This window comes from Pomacea canaliculata, linkage group LG3 (genome assembly GCF_003073045.1).
Source record: "Pomacea canaliculata isolate SZHN2017 linkage group LG3, ASM307304v1, whole genome shotgun sequence".
In the NCBI taxonomy this organism is placed as follows: domain Eukaryota; kingdom Metazoa; phylum Mollusca; class Gastropoda; order Architaenioglossa; family Ampullariidae; genus Pomacea; species Pomacea canaliculata.
Window position 1 is genome coordinate 2,962,205 of NC_037592.1, and position 22,592 is coordinate 2,984,796.

The 22,592-nt window shown below is 43.2% G+C and overlaps 2 protein-coding genes across 2 annotated transcripts; both read left to right on the forward strand.

Annotated features, from left to right (window-relative positions):
* The first annotated feature begins 562 nt into the window (after window positions 1–562).
* LOC112560280 (sodium/hydrogen exchanger 7-like) lies at window positions 563–5,811 on the forward strand. The gene is made up of 8 exons (XM_025232017.1): window positions 563–1,403; window positions 1,741–1,896; window positions 2,262–2,522; window positions 2,630–2,767; window positions 3,725–3,838; window positions 4,326–4,484; window positions 5,151–5,255; window positions 5,678–5,811. The coding sequence occupies exons 1-7, from the start codon at window positions 1,397–1,399 to the stop codon at window positions 5,180–5,182; spliced, it is 867 nt and encodes a 288-aa protein (XP_025087802.1). The 5' UTR covers window positions 563–1,396; the 3' UTR covers window positions 5,183–5,255; window positions 5,678–5,811.
* A 1,604-nt stretch (window positions 5,812–7,415) lies between these two features.
* Window positions 7,416–22,258, forward strand: LOC112558660. The gene is made up of 16 exons (XM_025229225.1): window positions 7,416–7,502; window positions 7,968–8,087; window positions 8,561–8,812; window positions 9,349–9,579; window positions 10,637–10,841; window positions 11,357–11,505; window positions 11,858–11,983; window positions 12,280–12,378; window positions 12,543–12,692; window positions 13,384–13,563; window positions 14,114–14,228; window positions 14,613–14,695; window positions 16,779–16,925; window positions 17,287–17,387; window positions 20,121–20,345; window positions 20,486–22,258. Exons 1-16 carry the CDS (start codon window positions 7,416–7,418, stop codon window positions 20,793–20,795), a joined length of 2,580 nt encoding a protein of 859 aa, XP_025085010.1. The 3' UTR covers window positions 20,796–22,258.
* Window positions 22,259–22,592: the final 334 nt, after the last annotated feature.

Consider the following 22,592-nt stretch of genomic DNA (forward strand, 5'->3'; position numbering starts at 1 on the left):
ACTGCTATAGCCTCAAAGCCCACCAACCCATCCCTGAGTTTCCTGGAGTCCGATTCTAGTCTGAACACGACAGAGAGCTTTACTTTCAGGCCGTTGTTACCTCCGGTTTATCAGTTCAGCCACAGTTCGTGAGGACTGAAGTCGTGTGTGCAACAGAAGGGTGTTACACTCTGTATCTGGGGCGTGACCGCACAACGTTAATAAAACAGTTTCTTGTGACGCACATCGCACATGAACACAATAAAAAAAACCATATATAAATACACAAATCATTCACAAATCATTCACAAATCTGTACGAACAGACACTAAACAGGAAACAGGGTTGTGCGTGCCAAGGGTCTGTTTATCTTTTCTCTTTGCTGTTGTTTTTGTTACGTCTCTGTGTAAGTATGTTTGTAGACAAAATTATCTAGTTCTGTTAATTTTGAGGCTTCACTTGACAGGGAAAGCAAGGAAAATAAGGGGAGAGAGAGAGAAAGAGGGGTAGCAAGAAAGTGGAGAGCTAAAGGGATTAGGGTTCAGATCTCGTCTCTGTATGTGACACCTGTCTACAGGCCTTGGCGTCGTGGATTTTCTCCGGGTACTCCGGTTTCCTCCTCCCTCCCTCTTCACCCATAGTGCGAAATCGCCTCAGAGTGGAAGCACTTTCCTACTAAACCAACCAAGTAGGACAGGAGGAACAGACAGAAGAGCGACACACGAAGTTGAGAAGAGACAGACCCGCCTCTGAGGACTCGTTGTGAAAGGCATGCAGCCTTGGTGATTGTTAATACTTGTTCATTAAAGGGTCTTGCACTTGCCTGCTTTTACCTTCCTCTGAATGTGTGGGAGAAAGTTTGCTGACAGCACATGCTTACACATGGTTTAGTTCAGTCCAGGACTGAAGCTCAGAAGGTCTCTGATGTAGGAGAGCCGCCACTGGCTCATTGTTGCATCTATGTATTGCTGTCATCGGCAAAGAGAGAAAGAGGGAGGTATGAGAAAGGGAGGAGAGGGGTGAGAAAATGAGATGGAGAGAGAGTGTGTGAAAAGATATTGGTATGAGAAAGAGATAGAGATGAGAGAAAAAGAGAGAGGGACAGAGAGAGGAGAGGAAGGGGTGAGAAAGGTAGAGATACAGAGCGAGGAGCGACTACATTTCTACAAAGAACCATAACCTGCAGTGGCTGTGAACGAAAAGAGACAAAACCGGAAAACGAATTATGAGATTTAGACAGAGACAGTGACCTGCCCTCAAGCAGGACACTTTCCCTTGTTGTTTACTTGCCACAGACCCCGCGGGCACTCATCCATTTCGTGTTCGTGTTGGTTGCCTCACCCACCTGGCAGAACACACTTCCCGACACAAGACCTTCTCAGTGCAACCGGATGCGTTTCTTATTGTTGTTTTCATCATGACTGGTGAGTCTTGTCCACGTTTGGTGACTGTAACCACAAAACCACCGAGACTAAATTTCTTTAAAAAAACAACAACAAACAAACTCTTACTTGTTAGTTTGTTGGATTGATAGTTACAGAGTTGCAGACCGCAAAACATTATGCTGTTTATGTTTGTATGCAGTTAGTGTTTAGAGCATTTAATGGATAACTTTGGCATGTGGTATATTTAGCAGATTTTTGTTTTATTTATTATAGTGTATTAATCGTTTATGTCACTACATTTTATCGTATTTCCTTCGTGGAATAGAAAAGGCGAATTTTAATATATTTAAGACAGGAATACTCCTTACTTTTGCAGTAACGACGACTTCTGCTGATGTCACCGCTGCGACGACCGATAACATCACCACGGACAGCTTCAACTTTTCACAAACAAACGCAACGACACAAAGAAGTGAAGACCATGAGAACTCCAACTACATCCTCGTCATCTTCGGTGGTTTCGTCATCGGAGGTCAGTAGGCAGATTGCGAATTTCGGCAACAAAATCACAGCTGTTGTTGTTGCAGAACTGAGTGGCCTCTTCCTTGATGAAGTGTCTTTAGGATAATACTGGCGAGAAATCATTATGAAAGCTTTGCATTGAAAGTCGTCTTATGATTTTCCTTCACATGAAGATTCAAAGCAAAGTACATGTATATCTATAAAATTATTAGAGAGTATATATGCACACACACACATCCTTGGAGTAAAATTTGTTTAAATTATATATTCAAAAGTGCAAGATTCCTAAGAATCAACCCTAATGTAATCAGAAACAAGAGCTTGAACCACCCGCATAGGTACAGTCCACGTTCTCACCTTGTTCTCTGTCTGCAGCGTTGGTGCGCCAAGTGCTGGGTTCTGCTCGAGTTCCGCTCCCACATACGGCGATCCTGCAGGCCCTGGGAGTGGTAGCGGCCTGGGTGGCCACTCGCTGGCCTGTTCTCATGCACGTGGTGGACCTGCGCGAGCTGGAGCTGGGGGCGCTGGTACACCTGTTCCTTCCACTGCTCCTGTTCCAGCCGGCCTTCAACGCGGAGCTGCACGTGCTGAGGGTCACCTTCAACCAGATCGTCGTGCTGGCATTTGGCGCCTTCCGTGAGAATATTTTGGTATTGCTGACGTCACTGTAGCAAGTTGTATCGTACGCATATTGTGACATCGTATTGCTGACGTCATTGTAACATACAGTAATATTGTGGCAGTGATCACTGCTGGCGTGACACTGGTGCTGGTGCTGTGGGTGCTGAACTACGACTGGCCGCTGCGGGTGGTGTGTGTCTTCTGCACCGTGCTGGCCATCACCGACCCCTCAGTGCAGGACTTCGTCACCAGGTGCACGGGTAAGGTCATAGGTCAGAGCTGCTGTCATCCGAGCCAAGTGTCTACCCGGCTTCTCATAGGTGGTAGACTTTCACTGCGAACTCTTCATAACGTTTTGCTCAAGACTAGGTCGTTCAACAGTCCCTCCCTCTCATCAAAACAAACAAACCAACAAACCAACCAAAAAGAATACAAACAAATAAACAACAAAACACATCCACAAGAAAACGTCTAATTTAAAACGTTAAAGAATAACAGATAAATGGGTTCTGTTGACAACACAGAGAATGTGATTCACTTTATTTATTCCTTCCTTACACGCACAAACACACGCATATAGGAGCACAGACACACTAACGTGCACTCGAGCGCACACAGTCACTGACAAAAGCATTCACACACACACATTCACACACATTCACACACACATTCACACACACACTATTCTCACTCAAACACTCCACGAAAAGTGTTTGACATTAGGTACATCGTGGCGCTGGTCGTTGGCGTGACGGTTGATGTTTGCCCAACAGACACATCTCAAATGGAAACCTACTGCCATTAGTCTGCAGGCTTGTCCCCTCATACTGCGCCCACTCATTCTCAACAACTAAAAGCTTTTCCTCAGTGCCCCCAATGGATTGTAAATTAAAATGTGATCGTCTCTGTAAAGCCGAAGTTAATGACTTTTCTTCACGTGACATGTTAATAACTTGTTTTCCTCTCTGATGGTAATGGGACCCACAGTGTGCCTCAGCCGTGCAGGTTTTTAAGGATTGGGTTACACTATCCACGTTTAGCTCTTCCACATTCCCAAAATAAAGACTAGGATAGAATTTCGATGGTCTTGATTACATTCTGCAGTTTTTATGTCTCAGCATAGGATATTCTTACAGTTACGCAAGCACACACATGCACACACACACAAGCTCAAGTGTGCATTTTCATTTATTCATTCTTTCTGTTCTGTATAACAGGAACATCCGACGAAACCAGCGGAATGTTGCTGGGCGAGAGTCTAGTCACTCCCATCGCGGCCATCTTGGTGAACAAGTTCGTCAGCTTTGCCGTCCCAGAGGATGTGTATACAGGTGACAGCATCCCCCTCTGAGATAGCCTAGGGTTTCTCGTGTGACAGCTAGGTGATAGATGAGTGCAGGTTCTCTTAACATGGGAGACATACGACCTATGACAAGGGTGACATGAAAACAACCCAGCGACCACGCACACACTACCATCCTTTTACTTGTCTGATGATGTTTTAGACAAGCAGAATGTGATTTGAACAGTTGATTTTCGGGTCATCTGGGAGCGATAGCATGAACAAGGATGTAGAACAATTGTAATTGTAGCAGACTATTCAAAACTTGACCTGACCACTGTGAAAAAAACATTGACAAATTGTAATTATGGAATCATGCGATCATGCAAGCCCTTAAAACAGACGAGGGGAGGTGGAGAACCGGGGAATCAGTCCCAGTACGAGCACGGAGGGAGGAGATAAACTTCTAGGATCCACATGAGGGAGATGTGTATTTGTAAAATAGTAAAGGGAAACAGGTGTGCTCTGTGTTGTAGGTAGCGTGCTGGTTGGAGACCTTGGGTACATGCTGCTGACTCCATTGCTGGCTGTCCTCATCGCCAAGGTAACGGCTGCGTGGCTACAGCGCATTTTCAACGACGCCATCATGGAGATCACTGTTGTGATCGTGGCTGTCCACCTCAGCAGCCTAGTGTGTAGGTAACAGCTGAAGTGTGAATGACATCTACTGCTGTTTGATCGGAAACTAGAACTGTATAATTAACGACTACAGCTCGGTAGGCCACAGATGAATACAACGGGAAAATGAAATACAAACGATGCTATTAGGGGGCATTGGACCGTCAAACCCCATGGACTGCAACCTCGGCAACATTCCGTGGCCTGTTACAAAGGCAAAAGTCAACTAGCCCAGTAATTTAACTTTTTTTAAAAAAAGAGGAAATCACTGAAAACAAAATTCTGAAACAGTCGAAGTGCAGGCAAATGCAACAAAAAGATTTAATGATGTAATAGCTAATTGTTCACTCTGCAGCTTAGTTGAAAGCAGCAAGAACAATGGACAAATCGTAAATAATGAACTCGACTGGACGATGAAAAGTAAATACAGAAAGAAAAACAACACGAGAAATGAGGATGAAGGAAGGCGTCAGAAAACTGGAGGCCGGTAACTGCTTGATGAAGCAAACCAATTTCAGTAGACTGTATAACTGCTCTCAAATTTTAAAAAAAAAACATTTAAAAAAAAAGGTAACACTAGCTTGCCCACCGAAAGAGTAACAAACTAGGTTGGGATTTAACAATTTTAAAGTTAAAAAACACTTTTCCCAATGTCTTATCAGATGAACACTTCCTTTTAATAGGTAATCTGTTTGGTGTACCTGGTTTCTGGTGAACATTGCACTGGGTCTGCTGCTGAATGCTAACAAGACTTCGGTCAGTCCTGAAGTGCAGACTATACTGTACAGGTACTGTCAGCAGTGTTAACCCTTCAAAGTATGGCCTTACTGGGGTGTTTATCAACTATTATCCATTAAAGTTAGGACGGCCATTGCTATCTAAGGTTGACTTGTTCATACAAGCTGTGACCTGAATGAAAAAGCTAGTCTTTGTATGTTACACTATTCATTTAGATATAAAGTATGCTACCATCTCCCTTCCTGTAGTTTTTTCTCTCTTTTTTGTTGTTGTTGTTTTTTTTGTTGTTGTTGCTCCCCTTTCTGGTGACAACCTCTCTCCTACACTTCAGTCTTCTCTGTCATTAGTCTGATTGTTGTACAGTCGGGTCTAAACTCATGCAAACCAGACGTTAACAGATATTCAAATATGCAATATTTCTATGAATGAACAATAAAGACACACGCACACACACACTGTTTCTGTTATTCAGGTTCCTGCTGGTCCTGAAAGACCTCATCGTCAGCTTCACGTTCCTGTCCGTTGGAATTTTAACGTTTTTCCGGATCACAGAAGAGACGAACCCTCTTACAGTGCTTGCCTACAGCTTTGCGCTGTTCGTTACAATTTGCGTTGGCAGGTGGGTTTTTTGTTTTTGTCTTTATTCTTTTTTAGTTAGCCAGTTAGAATGTAAAATGCCTTTGTGACCTTTTCGATAATGACCTTCTCCGGACTGCGACCTTGTGACTTTGATGTCTGGGAGGGCAGCAGGTTGCTGGTCAAGGCGTTTGCCAACTTTGCTGGAACAGTACGTTAAGAATTTGAGCGTGTGACTTACATGAACTCTGACCTTTCTGAGCAGGACGGTGGCGCTGATTCTCCTAAGCCCGTTGCTTCGTCGTTTCGGCCATTTTGAATCATTACGTCATATGTTCGTGGTCATGTGCGGCGGCGGACGGGGAGCACTGATTCTGACGATGGGACTCGACATCGCCACACCACATCACTACCCCCTGAACAAGCAACACATTGCCAATACAGTAAGGCCCTCATGTCGGAAACACTCACCATTCCTTCCTTTAATCGCAAACTTTTTTAAAAGGTAGGGCTTGACTAGCCACGCAACGAACTCAAGTACCTTGTTGGACCTTCAAGCATTTGGGGGTGGGATGTGCAAACACTGTTAGTTTGGAGATGGCACAGAACGCCTAATTGTTCTGTTAAAGGCTTGTCGTCTTTTTTTTCAATATTTCAAAGTTTAAAGTCTGAAATTCTTGTCTGAGTTAATGTGTCTAAATACGTATACAAACATCAATGACAGTACTCACCTCGTCAAAGTGCTCAAGACAACTTTTATAATGTCAGTAGGTTCACTGACACCTTTTGTTGTGGAGTAGATTATAGTGTTATAAAAGAAAGGATCAGAAAACAAAATTAATTACCATTCCTCACTTATAATACATCAAGTGACATCCCCTACACCCATTATCTATTTCACACACACAGATGTTCTTTCTCATCTCGTCATACATCAATCACACTGTTATTTCTCATACATCAGTCACAGGATTTTAAGCTCACCACACGCAAACACCAGTATTTATTTCTTTTTAAATCGTCCGTCTGTTGCAGATCTTCATCCACGTGTCGGTCATCGTCCTTCTGTCTCAGGTCATCGGCTTTGCGGCCCTCGGCTCGCTACTCGGGTTCTTCAGTAAGTGACACGTGACCTTAGTTATTACGACCTTTCAACAGTCTGACAGAGTCTTGAGGCCACGTTCTGTGCCTGTCAGACAACAGTCTAATTACTCCATTCAGGTGGCTTCCTGCTGGTGAGGTCTGTACACCCAGAGCTATTTCCCTTGCAGGTGATGACGCACAGTCAGCGCGCCGGAAGTTGGAAAAACGGAACATTCTGCGCATCCTCGAGAAACTTCGCTTGTCATCCATTAGCGTCCTGAAACTAGACAAGTAGTCTTGATCACACTCATTCTTTCCTATCGTTTGATCATTGCATAGATAATAATTATTAAAGTTTTATCGCAAGATTCACCAAGAGATAAACTACTGATAAACCAAGGCTGTTATCACGTGTCATTATTTGTATACGTGAAGGAGGGTTACCTTCATAATCTGTCTCCTTAAGGTTTTCTCAGTTTTATGTATTTTCCTCTTCTTATTTTTATTTTGTATTCTTGATTTCAAACTGTCAGCATCTTACACTTTCTACAATGTCTATCAGATATATAGCTGATGCTGACTGGGAAGTGGTTGAAAAGTCTACTCAGCTCGACAGTCTCGGTGAAGATGCAAAAAAGGTCAGGGTTGTCACTTGACTGATAATCTAACGAACACAAGTCGTTTTCTCCATCATGAATTTTGAATTTGAGCAAGGCTAGTCTTGAGTGTAATCAGTTTGAATGCGCTGCAAAAAATAAACATTGCTACAGTGGAATACTTTTTCCGACACAAATCTGTCCTGCCAGAGGCGATGCTGCTGCCGAGCCGTAACTAGTGTACCGGATGCTGGGGATGGAGTTGTGCCCCTTGGACTTCAAGATGGCCAGGCGAGCTCCGAGAGTACTGTCAGCTTCGAGCGACAGCGGACGAAACAAAGGAATTCTGCTATTCGTAAACTTTTGCAGGCAGAAAAGGTTTGTATCAATGTGGATACTGTGTATAAATTTCCTAGGAGGTGGTCATTGTTAGTTTTCTCTGTGGTTCCTCGTGAAGAGCAATTTCAAATGCCTTGTTAATATCAAGATCTCCATCTTACTGTTCAGATGGCCTACTGGCAGATGTTCACCCAAGGTCTTCTCTCCAAGTCTGCAGTCCAACGGCTTCTCGTCTGGGCGGATGCGGCGCGGAATCAGGAGGGCTGGTCAGTAGATCAAAAGGGAAAAGTAGTGAAACCGTTAAAGCTGTAACCTTCTCCATATTTAAATTCTCTGACTACTTTCCTACGCATTTTTTTATTTATAGTATTTATTCTCTGGCTTCCATGCAATGAATGAATGAATTTTTATTTCAGCTACATTGACGAAAAGGTGGAAAAAAGTTTGCCAAAGTTGCAAACCATCTTAGAAAGTTGGTCAGTGCAGATTTTATTCTTTCTTTGCTTTTATTCTTGTCGAAGAGTTTCCCACCACTACCACCAAATCGTTGCCACTATTGCTGGCTACAAAAATCGCAGACTACGTCTAACGGCAAAGAACACTACCACTCTCTTTAATTTTTTTGCGATATTGTTTTCTGGGGTGTGGTGAGGTAGATAATTGTCTGACAATAGTTGGCGACCATCTGCAGAATGTTGCTGCTCTAGAACCTGTAACCGGTCTGAACAGTGACGAAAATGATTAACTTCCTTCGGTTGCAGCGCGACGAGGTCGCCAAGAAGATCGAGAAACAAAAGTACCCCGGTTCGGTGGAGGAAGCGGAAAGGAGGAGGTCAAAGTACACGCGGCGACTGACCTCAGCTGTGGCCTACATCTTCCACGCCTGTGACGCGGTGCTGACGACGACAGCGCTGGTGGTGGAGTTCGTGCCATCCATGGCGGCCCTCAGGAAGGGCTTGTTCATCTACAACGCCTGCTACGTCGGCATTTTCTGCATGGTCGTCATGGGAGAGGTAGGTACACTTGTACCCAATCATTTCAACCTCATGATCAATTCGAGGTAGGACTAGCATCAGGTTGTGCCTTCATCTCGGTGTTGCGATCGTGACTTCACCTTGATGGTAGTCAGATTTGGGATTGCTTTGCTGCTGCAGCAGCAGCAGCAGCAGCAGCAGCAGCAGCAGCAGCAGCAGCAGCAGCAGCAACAACAACAACAACAACAACACAACGAAATGTGAAAAAAGCACTGTCCATAAAAGAATAAGAGAAACAGAAGAGAAAAGCGTCTAATAAATCTTGAATTCGTGGTCTTAGAACGGAAAGGTTGTCGCTGATTTATCAGGCAGATCATTATGCATTATTGAGAGGAGGCGACCATGAACACATAAGTTCAAGGAAGGACACTACACTACATCAATGTCTGATCAACAAATGATAGTGGAGATCGATTCTTGAAGAAAACCAGACACACATGTTTTTCCCCTCGAAGTCAGAAGCAGCACGACACTCAGCCATTAACTGAAGTTTCTCGTGTTCTCGCGTTTCCCAGATATTCGTCTTCCGCCGGAAGTTCTTTAGCGACCTTTGGCACGTTTCCGGCCTGGTGTGCATGTGTCTGGGGCTCTTCGACGCTCTTATCCTCAGCACCGTGGACAACATGCAGCAGTCTGACCATGCGCACAGCCGTTCCTCGCTCACCGGAGCTGAGATGGAGTTTCTGCGCGTCTTCGTCATCATCACACGCTACTTCCGGTTGTACAAGGTTCTGGAGATCACACCTGTAAGTCGATCACATTCACACTTGATGTAGAAATCACACGTCAGTTTCTTGACACTTATGACAGTTAATAATTAAAACAGATTCACAAATGAAATTAAACAGAAAATAAGAAGTAACAAACTGAAAAATATTCAAAAATATCAAATGTTTACATACATACATTACAACAATAAACTTCGCCCAAAACTTCCCATTAAAACAAAACACAAAAATTAGCAACAATGTCTTCGCGAATAGCTAAAATAATGGTTTCCTTTCTTATGAGATCACGACAAAGGAAAATAGCTAAAAAAAATTTTTTTTTGGAAACATTCATTTATTTGAAATGTACTAAAACAGTAGAATGATTTTTTTCATTAGGTCTCTAGATTTTCTTTAATACACAGAACTCAAAATATAAAAGTGTGAGCGGCACTCTTTAAAGTATTTTATAGTAGAATAATGTTTTATTTCGATGTTTCTAAGAGTGCTCCTCACATTTTTATCTTTTAAGTTGAAGGAATTCCCAAAACTTTAGAAAATATTTTACCATTTTTAGTACATTTCAAATAAAAGTGTGTTTTTAGACTTTTTTTTTACCTATTTTATTAAAACTTCTTTTTGAGTTTTGTTATCTATTTTTCGTTTCGCTTAGTGAATTTACTCCTTTACTTATTATTTCAATATGAGCTATGATTATGAATATTAAATCTATAGCTTAACTGGGAGAAAACACTTTCTAAAATCAACTTTGTTTTTTTTTCCTCTTCCATTTGGTTCTTTTTGCCATCTGCTGAGGTAACTCTAGGAGTAGTAAACTATCCCCTAATTCGGCCTGTAAGTTCTCGCACAAAATTTTATAAATTATTTTTTTTTTTACTTGTGGAAACGATTTAATATCACATAGTCGCCGGAAATGAGTGACTGGGGAAAATTGTAGACTTCTACCACGATGAGAAGTGGATGAAAAATGGGTTACAGTCAGACAGAGAGACGTAGTGAGTTAAATAAAAGTGTTTACAAAGCCTCGTCACACAAAAGAAATCATTGTAACCAACGTACAGCCTCTTCCCTGTAGGCAGCCTTGTCTCTGCTGCTGCGGCTCTTGGACTACCGGATGGGGCGGCGCGTGATCTGGGGTTACGACCTTGCGCGTGGCTACGTCATGGGGGAGGGAGAGGTGATGCGGCAGCTGGGGGAGGTGGCGGATGGCGACAGCAGCCTGGCGGCGGACATCAGGCGGCACTGCACACAGTCGCGACTCCGCGTCATCCGCAGCATGGGTGAGTGTGAGGTGTGAGGTGCAAGAAAAACGAGGAAAGAAGCGAGGAGAGAGAGAGAGAACGAGTTTATATTTACAAGATGGCGGTGTGCGTTCTGTCCAGACCATGAAGTTGTCTAGCTGTGCTAAGTTATTGTGCCCTTTACATCTCTTTAATTCATTTGCCGAGTCATTATCTGTGCTACTTTGTCGTGTCCAGCTTGTAGAATGAAGCTTTCTGTTGCTCTAGTAACTGCGATCGACTTGCGCTCGTTGAACTCAGTTGACTGGGTCTTATTTGTTGCTGACTTTGGTTGACTGGAATTAAATTCACTGCGCATGACTCAGTTTATTAGCTAACCATAGTCAGCTTAATGTGAGCTTCGCTCACTAAACGTTTTGATGCTAACTATAATGAGCTCGCCTAGCGCACCGTTATTAGTTCTCTGTTATCTGATTAACTTACCTGTACTTATTCTAACTGTGTGGAGGGTGTAGAGTTGTGAAGCTGTGATTAACACTGTGACCTGGATATAGGATTACTTCAAATGCGACATCCGGGTGTGGCTGGGCGGGTCAAGACACGTTATGCCGCATGCATTGTCCTCAACAGCAAGCGTGACGTCATCAAAGAGATGGGGGAAGAGGGTCTTTTGGAGGACACTGACATCAAGCTTCTGCTCAAGGTAGACAATGGCACAGTTCTTCTACACTTCTGTATGACCCATCGCGCAGGAAGCTGCTAACTTTAAATATTTATTGTTCAATGTCGGATGAGGCCTTTTCTATTCTGTTTAGGGTTATATTACTCTAAGTGTAACGATTCCCTCAGAGTTGTATGTACATCTGGATCCGATTTACTGACTGTCCATCTGCTAGATCCCTGCATTGCCTGTTTTGTTGTTTTTTTTTTTAAATCTGAGTGGTCACGTGTCATTTACACACTTGCGCACACACAAATACGTCCACAGGGTTGTCCTCAATTATTTTTGTAATACTATTTCTAGTGCCTATGTGTTCTCTTAATTTTCTCTGCAGAATGTCGAGCTAAAGATGAAAAAATTAGCCAACAGCGCACCTCGAGTTCCGGAAGTAGGTCTTTCTGACATCGTGAGTAACCTCCCTTGGGTTTGCGGCGATTCCAGCCTACATGACTTTATTATAGTAAGTTTATCACCACATCTAATCCCAGCTTACATGACCTCTTTATAGTAAATTTATCACCACTCATCTGATACCAACCTACATCAGTTCGTAAAAGTAACCTATCATCGCTTATCTGCTTAAATTAGAGGGTTTAATGCCGTTTTCTAACAACGTTTCAACGATTTATTTCGTAGTAAGCACAGAAGTTGTTCAAATACATATTGCGATGAACCTACATCAAACCCGGAAGAGGTCACATGCATTCATAATTATTCCAAAACCTAAAGACTGCACCTGACTGCTTTGTTGTCCAGCAACACGGACAGGTACTGACGCTAGACGCTGACCAGGTGTTAGTGGAGGAAGGCTGTCCGCCAGGTGACATCTATGTCATTATTTCCGGTGTTGCTAAGGTACGTGTTGCTGAGTTTTTAATGTTCTTATGTGCATTTTGATAATGATATTAATAACAGAAGATAGCTGCGATGTGCAATGTTGGAGTTCATACGGATAGTCATGGAGACATAAAGACGGCTGTCTTTAGATAAATGTTCATGCCTTGAGCGAATGTCCACAGGTAGAAGTAGGAAGCAGACTTCAGCCGGAGGCGGGTGGAGAACAGGATGAGGCTGCAGACTACATGACCACCGGGAACGTGATTGGTGAATACAGTCTCGTGACCCGGAGCCCGATGGCTCACAGTGTGCGGGCGTTCACGCAGCTCAAGGTATACAACTCTAGGCGCTTGCTGAGTCTGTTGTTTTTCTTTACCTCCCTTTAACTGTGCGTTTCATAGAGAGCTGGGGCGGGGGATGAGGCTGGCAGCATCATTTTACGCTGTTGTTGGAGTTCATGTGCTCAAGAAGGGACTCTGTAAGTCCTGTTAAAGTCAAATGCTTACAGATGAGGTTTAAAGTAGAATTTAGTAACAAGGCAGGAGATAGTTTCCCAGTATTTTTAGTAAACTGTTTGGTGGATATAACTTCAGGAACACGAGTCGCATATCTTCAATGGTTTCTTCTTTCAATCTAACCTCAATTCTCTTTGACCACGAAATTTTTGTCAAATTGCAGTGGGTTTTTTTGTGTTTTTGTTGTTTGCGCTGTGTCCTTTATATAATGTTGCATTCTTTTATAATTTCTTTGGCAGGAAACTAATTTTCTTGAGCAATTACGATAATATGTTCAGTGATAATTAAAAAAGAAAAAAGACAACAAACAGGAGACAGCCCCGCTACAACAGTTTCTTTTTAACAGAAAAGCATTAGCAGTGCTACTTAGCATCTCGGTTAAAAACATCATGGTGGTTCTTTGCTAAAAGGATTTCTATTCATCCTGCTTGTTATATCGTAAGGCGAAGAGCCAACCTATTATTTTCTGAAAATGTGCAAATCAAAGACTAAAACTGAAATGTGACAGGTGCTGTTCCTCAATGCCGACACCATGCGAACCGCCATGAGTCTGACGTCAGAAGTAGAAGACAACCGAAGAGAAAGAAACGACGAGAACGAAGAGTTGCCGTCCTTGGAATACAGGCTGTGGCGCGCGGTCGCCACGCGCATTGCATATAAAGTCCTCCTGGATGAACCCGCCTTTATGGTGATGTTCAGTAGAACCATTCATCATCATCATCATGAGCAGCAGCAGCAGCATTTCTTTCTGTTGTCTTATATCCAGCTGATAAAACTGGCTTATTAGAGAACCGCCTGAAATTTCTGTCAAGTAAAGAAATCCGACTAAAGAAATCGAAGTGAAAGGAAGTAAAATTTTGTTCACAAGTGGTTTAATTCTAAAGTCACATGATTATTTTGCTTTTTTCAAGATGCATTTTTAGTTGATATGGGAGGTTACATTATTTTATTGAGCTATAGAAGTAGTTGGAAGAAGGCTGGCATATTTACCCCATTTATCTAAAATTTTATATGTAAACTATAGTTAGTAAAAGTAGTTCATTTCGGATATCCTGTTGCAGAAAAGTTTACAGGCGGTCCTAAGGGGTAAAAGTGTGTGTGTGGGGGGGTGTACATACACCAGAGTAAGGATACTTAAAGGCGAGTATACGGGCAGGTGTACACAGAAGGGAGATGTTTAGAGGGTCTGTGTACTCGGCGCAGGATAGTTATGCCTCTTGTTGTCTGTTCTCGGGCAGAGAGTACACAAACACGGACTGCGCATGCGGCTGGCTGACGCATATCTTGTCGATGGAGAGGAGAGAACGGAAGTGATTCGAGATTCAACGATGAGTGACCTCATACTTGTACATGGTAAATCATTTGTGTCACGAGATCTTTATCCATCTCTGTCAGACCTTCGCCGTCATACAACGACAGCAGTAACACCATAAGATATTGTCTCTCCCCGCTTGTCGTCTATTATGCTACTTTTTTCAGAGATAAACAATACCAGTTCATTTATGGTGTAATTTTTTCAGATCTCTGATATAACTATCTGATATAACTAATACAACTAGCGACGAATTTTCATTTTTCATGTAGACATTAGAAGAATCTGAGGGGATGAAGAAGTGTTGATGTGGTATCAGATGCTTTTTTTTTCTCATCCCTTTCTTATTCTCTCTTTATCTTCACTATCATGTTTCTGTGACCTCGCTTGACCTCGAACCCTGTCCGGGGGTTTGTCATGTGCAGGGCGTGCGATGGACAACTTGACGCGGGAAGTGTACGACGGCCCCTGCTATCTTCCCTTCAATGTCATCTCTCTGTCTCTCGTGGTATGCTCGACATTCACTCTTTCCTTTCTCATCATCTGCTGACTCATCGGTGTCGTCGTCTTTAGGTCTTCGTGTCGTCTGCGTATCCTCAATATCGCTTTCTCGCTTGTTCTACTCCTTCCTTGTCTTAGTTCCTGCTGTCATTCGCTGCTTGTAATGTCGGCTCAAAACTCTTGAATTTATCAACCATTGTTAATCCTTCTTTTATCGTCTTCTCTTATCCTTTACTTTTATTATCGGAGTTATCCAGGCTTTTATTCTTTGCTGTTATCTATTGTTATCCATCGGGGGCCGGCCACTTCGACCGAGAACCACATCGCCCAAGCAATATCGACCTTCACCCTACAGTTAGATCGACCCCCTACCAAGATCAAATCATCCCAACACCAAAAGTAGGATCGACCCATGTCAAAAAGACAGATCGATTATCGATGACACAAGTACCTATTAACTTGCTTTATATTAATCAAAGTTTGCAGACACATTTACCAAAATAAAGAATGGGTAAAGACAAAAGTTTTCTTTAAGAAAAGTGATTACGGAGAAAATCGCTTTATCGTGAAACTTGTTCTCTGGATGTATGCTTCCAAACGACATTTTTCTATAATAAAACAGCAATTGAGCTTGCATGGCTCTGTTGGTAATATTTGACAGTAATAATTCTTATGTTATCGCGAATCGTTTCGTCTTTTTGGTTTGGGTATTTCAGCGTTAGGATGATTTGCGTTGGTCATGGCAGAGATCGATTCGACTCTGGGACGATTTGGTTTTGGGTCGAAGTGACCGGTGATCCTGGCATCTACCATTTTTTTATTCCTTGATGATGATGATGATGATGATGATTGCAACAATAGCATCCAGCCTGGGAATAATAATAACAATTTACAATGTCACAGTAGACAGAGAAAGCAGAATAAATGGATCAATTGACAAATTAACAGTTACTTTATCCCTCGGGTAATTACTAATTATCATGTAATTATACTGACGAAGGTATCGATTGCTTTCAAATTAATTTTGGTGTTTTCAGTGTGACGTTCCCTAGCAACTCACAGCCCTACCCACACCCCACTCTTTCATCAATTGCTGGAACTGAAACTGTATGTACTCCGTTTGATCTGGGGCTTCACTTATTTTCTTTCTAGAAGAACATGACTTGCAGGTATCGCTCCCAGACTAGCTTGCACTCACCCCAGACTGATCTTCGGACTGTTCCCACAGCGGGCAGAGCTTCTTGCCCCTCCTGCCATCTGCTCTCTCAGGATGACGCACGGGCTTGTGACATGTCCGGTGTTGTCATTGTCTCACGACACTAGTGTCAACAAAGCCTCTCAGCTGACTCACATACGCCCGACTCACACGGTCATGTGCATGAAAACTTCCGGAACATTGACCCCCTCCTTACCCTTATCATGGAATTTTCCTGGTGAAGCTCTGTGCACCGGAGGAGGGAGAGGAAGGGAAGAGAGACTTTTCCCACAACAACCGCTCCCCAACTTCTGTGAGAGCCTGCGTCCATTCATTCAGTTGGCTCGGAATTACTTCTTTCATTCACAACTGAATTTCACCATTCGCAACTGAAACACAACATTTAAACGGCTGTCCGGTTGTAGACAATAAACATCCTGTTGCTGGTGGGGGTAACACGTCATAAAGGCAGCGGGATCCCCGTGTTGTCTCAAGAGTTTCACCAAACATTCTCCTCTCTTTTACTCACTTTACTTGTGAGGTCGCACACCCTGCTTAGATAGCGACCGTTTCATTCATTCGGAGTTTGTGAGTCAGTCAGTGATGTCAGATCCGCCAGGTTGGTCGCAAAGTCCGGTCAGTCATTTGTAGTGGCACTTCCGCTCAGCTGGTTAGGCACACACACACACAAACAATAATAAACAGGAGCTGTTAAAAAACAAAAAAAACCTAACATCAATGAGTTGCTGTTAGCACAAACTTTAAATGCACGTTACCCAACATATGCTTGTTTGGTGAATAATGGCTGTAGTCATCATCATCATCGTCGTCGTCATCGTCATCATCATCATGTTGATAAACAATGCTGTCATTCACTCGCTGAATCGTCACACAGAGCGACAGCAACGCTCGTGCCATTCTGTTCATCGTACCTGCTGGCGGGGATTCCCCAGCTCCCCGCCACGTCTTGCGATCTCCCGCTTCCGCATCGGGATCCCTGGCTTTCAACAACACTCACAAGAAAAAGATGCACGAAGAACCGGTAAGTTAGCAACCAAAGCTCCCATCCGCTTCCTCCACGTCCTTTTAGAACAGCTGTTTGAAAAACACAGCAACATTCCCATAAAAAGTGCTTCCTACCTCTCTCTATGGAGTCGGCTGGAATCGTCTTGCATTCTCTTATGCAAAGCTGGAAAAGCTGAGTACACTCGGCTTGACAATGTCACATGATCAAAAACTGAAATATGCTACCACACACACACAAAACAAAGCCATTCTCCCACATACATTACAGCAGACAAGCAAAATGTTACAAATGATATCCAGTTTCGTCGCAAGTTCGTGCAACCACGTGCTGATAGATGGTTTATCAACCATTTAAAAGATTTTGTTTCTGCTGATAGGCTCCGCCCTTAGACCGACGTCACAGCGTGTGTGCACCCTCGGGGCCAGCCAGAGGAACTTCATCGTCTAACGTCCTTCTTCCGCGCCGGACACGTCGCAGGTACGTAGCGCCGCCCTGACCTCGTGACACCGCTGTGTAGCCTGTAAAACCGTTGTACAGCCTCTGTGTTCATGAAAGTAGAAACATATTATTGCACTAATGCTCGGTTCTTTGATCATGGCGGCAAACATGTCCGCCGCCTCGGAGAGCGTTGTTCTTTGCCTAACTGACTAGATGGCGACTTCTCACAGTCACGTTTTGCCTTGTCCATTGACCTGCGTCAAGGTTTGTGTCTAATATTCATCTGTGCATCTGTCACTTCATTTGATATGTTCATGGATTGATTTCTGTGTCTGGTACCACTCTTCTTCTTTTTCTGGACCATTTATATCTCTACTGCCACAGCTGCACCATCTTGCAGATTTTTACATGTCCGCATCAGTAGTACCGATTTCAGCCTCCGACTCATTTTTTTTTTTCAAATTTCTTCATAAATGTTTGATGCATTGTGTATCTCCAGAAATTTCAGCTTACAATTACCCTTAGCATGATGCTTTAAGGAGATTAGTGTTGATGGAACGATATTTTTGTGCACGTCCTTCATCCTCGATCTCGATCGAGAGAGAAAAATCCCAGGGAATGGAAACACGAGTTCGATGAAAGTGATCGAGTCACAGAGTTTAATGCCACTCTCCTATCATGCTGGGTGGCGGTTCGCATCTAGGTCAGCTCCACCATGATTGTCTGGTAATTGGTGCCCTGACCCCTCTCACGTCTCCACCGGGAATGCATTTAAATGGTATTTTGCGAGGTTGAATTTCTGTGCGCCTGTAACGACAGGGCTGGTGCTGATTATGGTCCCACACGCCACAAAAGGTCACGTGATTTGCATGATTTCCCTCTGGCGGGATCTTTTTACTTGTGTACATTACAACGAATAAACTGTGGCTACATCAACTCAATCCTGCAGCACTGAAATGCACAGCAGGGTCTGACTGTTTGCCATTAACAGTGGACTTGCAGTTAATGTGAAAAGTTTCTAATCAAGAAATCCATGGCAAGAACTGTGAACTAAAAAAGAAACCGGAATTTTTGCGTTTTAACATTTTTTGCAACTCACCGAAACTGCACGTTACTTAACTCTGAATATTGGACGACAAAAATAAATAAGTGCTCAAGCAAGGTTTTTTTCTTTCTTATCTTTTTCGGTCTCAGTCAATATTTCACGGTATCATAACTATAATCCACTTGTCCATATATACAGTATAATCCATACAAGTATGTCCCACAAAAATTAAGGTCTCCTCACGACGGACCTCCACTCGCCAGCAACCAGATTCAGAAAAGGGTAAATTTCTCTTACTCCGAGGCCAAGTTGGCTCTTTGTGGGGTGTCACTCGTCACCCTTTGATGTTGGATTTATTCCTCGGAAAGTGATTAAACTTAAAAATAGAATTCCTGAACACTCTCCCTCGGTCTCTGTCCATAAACAACTCAACTATTCCTTTCTCCACCTCTGTCAGCAGTTTGGGTGTCCTTCTCGATCAGAGTTTGACTTTTCATCAGCATATTTCGTATGTCTGCAGAAATGTTTACCTGGTAGTATGAGTACCATTAATTATCTCACAACAGATACAAATAAAACTCTAATCTGTGCCTTTGTATTCTCGAGTATTGACTATTGTATGTTTCTGGCACCGGTCCTCAGTACCTCACCGAACTCACTCCCAGCTACACGCCCGCACGACCTCTTCGCTCATCTCACACCAGGCTTCTTAGAGTCCCACTAAGACAAAGACTATGGACAGAGGTCTTTCTCCTACCCCCCCATCAACTTGGAACGGATTACCCATCAGCCTTCGTCACTCTCATTCTCTTGCCTCCTTTTAAGTGTAAACTTAGACACATCTTTTCAGAACAGGAACTTCGCTGCGACCCTGTCCTGACCCTGATCCTGTATAACGCGTGTCTGTATTTTACTCTGTGTATGAATGAGTGTGTGTTGTAGAAGTGAGTGTGTATGTTACATGGGTGCATGGCTGTTGGTGATTCACTCTGTATATCATTTCTGTAAAGCGTTCTGAGCAAATCATTGGAAAAGCGCTACATGAATCCTCATTATTATTCTTGCTACTATGTCGTTGCATCTGGAACAGAAAGCGAGGCTTTGTTCACTAGAAGAGTTTTGGTAGCAGAGAATACTGGCAACTACAGGAGGAGCAACACGACAAAAGGTCGTCCCGAGAAAGGGATTACAAATTGCGGCATTGACCTTTTCGCAGTGCATACGCATTATGTTTACCCAGAGATTGTTATATAGACTGAAGTCGGATTCTCATTCAACACTTCTACATCGTGTGGTTACATTGACACACGGAGGGCACTGTACTACAACTTACACGAGTTTCACGATTTCAGATGGAGCGTTTTGAGAAAATAAAGTCACTTTCACTCATTTCAACCAAAGATGCACATTAACTTACTCATGAACAAGATATTAATTGATCAGCACAACTAGAAGCCTAATTGAATAATTATATGGGCATTAAAATATAAATTAATTCTGTGTGTTTTGCACAACAGATTTTATGTACTTAAACTATATAAGCTCCTCTTAATTCTAAGAAAATTTTGTTTTCCCTCTTTCTTTTGTGTGTGTGTGTGTTGGGGGTAGGGTGGGGAGCTGTTTGTAAAACTTTAACGATAGTATTATTTCTTATCTATTGCTCTCTCTCTCGAAAATAGTCGACAGCGAGTGTCCACATTATCATTACCTGTCGCGATCTGTTGCAGTTTACACTCCAAGCGGAACTCCTCGCCGGCCGTGCTTGACGAGCACTTTGTGGGAGGCTGGGATTCGCTGGGCGCTGCAGCACTGGCCTCGTCACCAGCATCCCCCCTGAGCCATCGCGCCAACCACGAGCCGCATGCCACACACGTGTCGGAGTACTCCTCTTTCGCCCTCAGATTCCCCCGGACCTTGTGGGGCAGCATCGGGGAGGAACATTCCAGACATAGGTGAGACGTCAGGTGCCTGCAACGTGCTCCCTGAAAATATCCTTAAACGAAGAACAGAAATAAAAAAAAACCTTTTATCAGAAACAAAAACAATATGCTCAGAGTGTGCGGGGTAACAACCATGTTTATGTGGGTTTCAGGTTATACCTGCCTCGGCCTTCTCTCACTTCTCTTTCCATTGACTCTGTGGAAGAAGAAGATGGGGACTCCTCCAGTCGCCAAGGAGACGCAAGTAGTGCGTACTACTCCCCAGCACTGAGTCCTGCCTCCTTAAGTCCTGTCCTCGGATCGGGCACCTGGAACTTTTTCGCAGACAATAAGGGTAGGGTTATTTCCGGCAAAGGGAAAAAGACGACGACGACGACGAGGAGGACGACCATGATGATAATGATGATGATGATAGCGATGCGAGAGATAGCGACGACAACAAAGTGTTGGCATGGAAACTAGCCTCCGGCGGTTTTATCAACCGTCAGTCACCTAAAGAAGCTCAGACGACAGGGAAAATAATTTTGAATTCTCCCTCGGGTGTTCCTTTACAAGGTAGCGCTTCGATCGCTTCTTCTTCACTTTCGCATTTAGATGACAGCTCGCCTCAGACGGCCCCAAGATCTCAAAAAAGAGGAATCTTTCACCGTCTGTTCAAAAGTAGGGGACGTCACACGGATCCACCGTCTGCCTCAAAAAGTTCACCTAATCAAGTAGCAGAGTTCTCACTTGCTGTTCTGAACGAGAAGGTAAAAAAAACCTCGATCTCTCAACAAATCACGTGACCTCAACCTCTGTGAAAGCGCCCACAGCAGCTCGCCAGATTCAAGACCAAAGACCTACCATCCTCAGGACACAGAGGCTAAGACTCATCTACATCCCAAACAGGACGAATGTGAGGTGACCTATTTGAACCCCTGCTATCTTCCCAGCTATGGCGAGCTGACCCTGTCAGTAGTGGAGCAGAATAGTACAGGTCTGGATAACCCTGCATTTCGAGAAACCGAACTTACAGCTGAAGGACCAGAGAAAGAAAATGAGTAGCCAACTGACCAACGAACTTCAGTAAAGACAGACTTGTAACTGGTCATCTGTTTTTATGATGCTGGCAATGAAGCTCATTCTCCTGACTCCTGTTACATCCTTCTAATTCAAAGAAAGTATTTGTTCACAAAACGCGGTCTGCGTTGCAGGGACGCGCACATGTAATCTAAAGAGAGTTTAAAAATATTGGCCAATTAAAAAAAGGACATTAAGAACACTCAGGGTACACAATAATGGTGACATGTCTGTGATTAAACTACACCTACATCCTTATCCTGTTCAAGTTGAAGTTTCTCAGCAACTCACAGGGAAGTACAAACAACAGACTTTCTATGAGGACTATTTTGAGAAAAGTAACCGCCACTGATGTCCATACGATTATTTTGACATGTCCATTGAATCAAAGTCTGTCATGCCGCATCAAACAGGAAACCACAAAAATGAATCATCGTCAATGAAGACACACACACAATGTCCTTGCCCAGTTATAAGCAAGCTTGATTCACTTGTCATCCTGCTGTAAGCAACTGTTGCTGCATTGTAAAAATATCACAGTGTGATTAACTAAATTCAAAGCTGCTACCGTCGGGAAATACAAAGCAGGAGGCAGATCTGAATGTTGCACATGAAAATTCCCCAAGACAACAGAAAAATAAGTGTGTGTGTGCGCGCGTCCAGTGAGTCAGATTTGTCTGAGAGTTGGGGTAGACCACTTCCGGTTTTATGTTGGCTGTTGATACGCGTCGGCTTATACAATAAACAAATGATCGTCAACATTGCTGTGCACCTTAGTGTACTTCAGGCCTACAAGTGTCCAACATTATCATTTCATACATGTCCAATGGATGAGCAAGTGAAAAAGCTTTGTCTGGTCAAAATTAGTTTGAGTCAATAAGTTTATTTGTGCTTGTGCAAGCATGTCTGTGTTAATATGTGTAGAAACTTTGTAAATGCCATGAACTCCTCCTCATAATCACAAACAGAAAGGTTCTATATACCTTGTCTCCTCTGGGAACTTTCTAATTATACAAATATTTTACAGACTTCAAACAGCTGTTCTGCTATACTTCCCATAGGAGCAGAGCATATTTTTCGCACACCTAATTACGAATAGGCGTATTCAAGAGGACTCCAGTACAAGGCAGGCTGGGACTGTACACTTTGCAAAATACACAATGTGGAGAAACTACAGCTCAGCCAAATATAAAAGGCTAA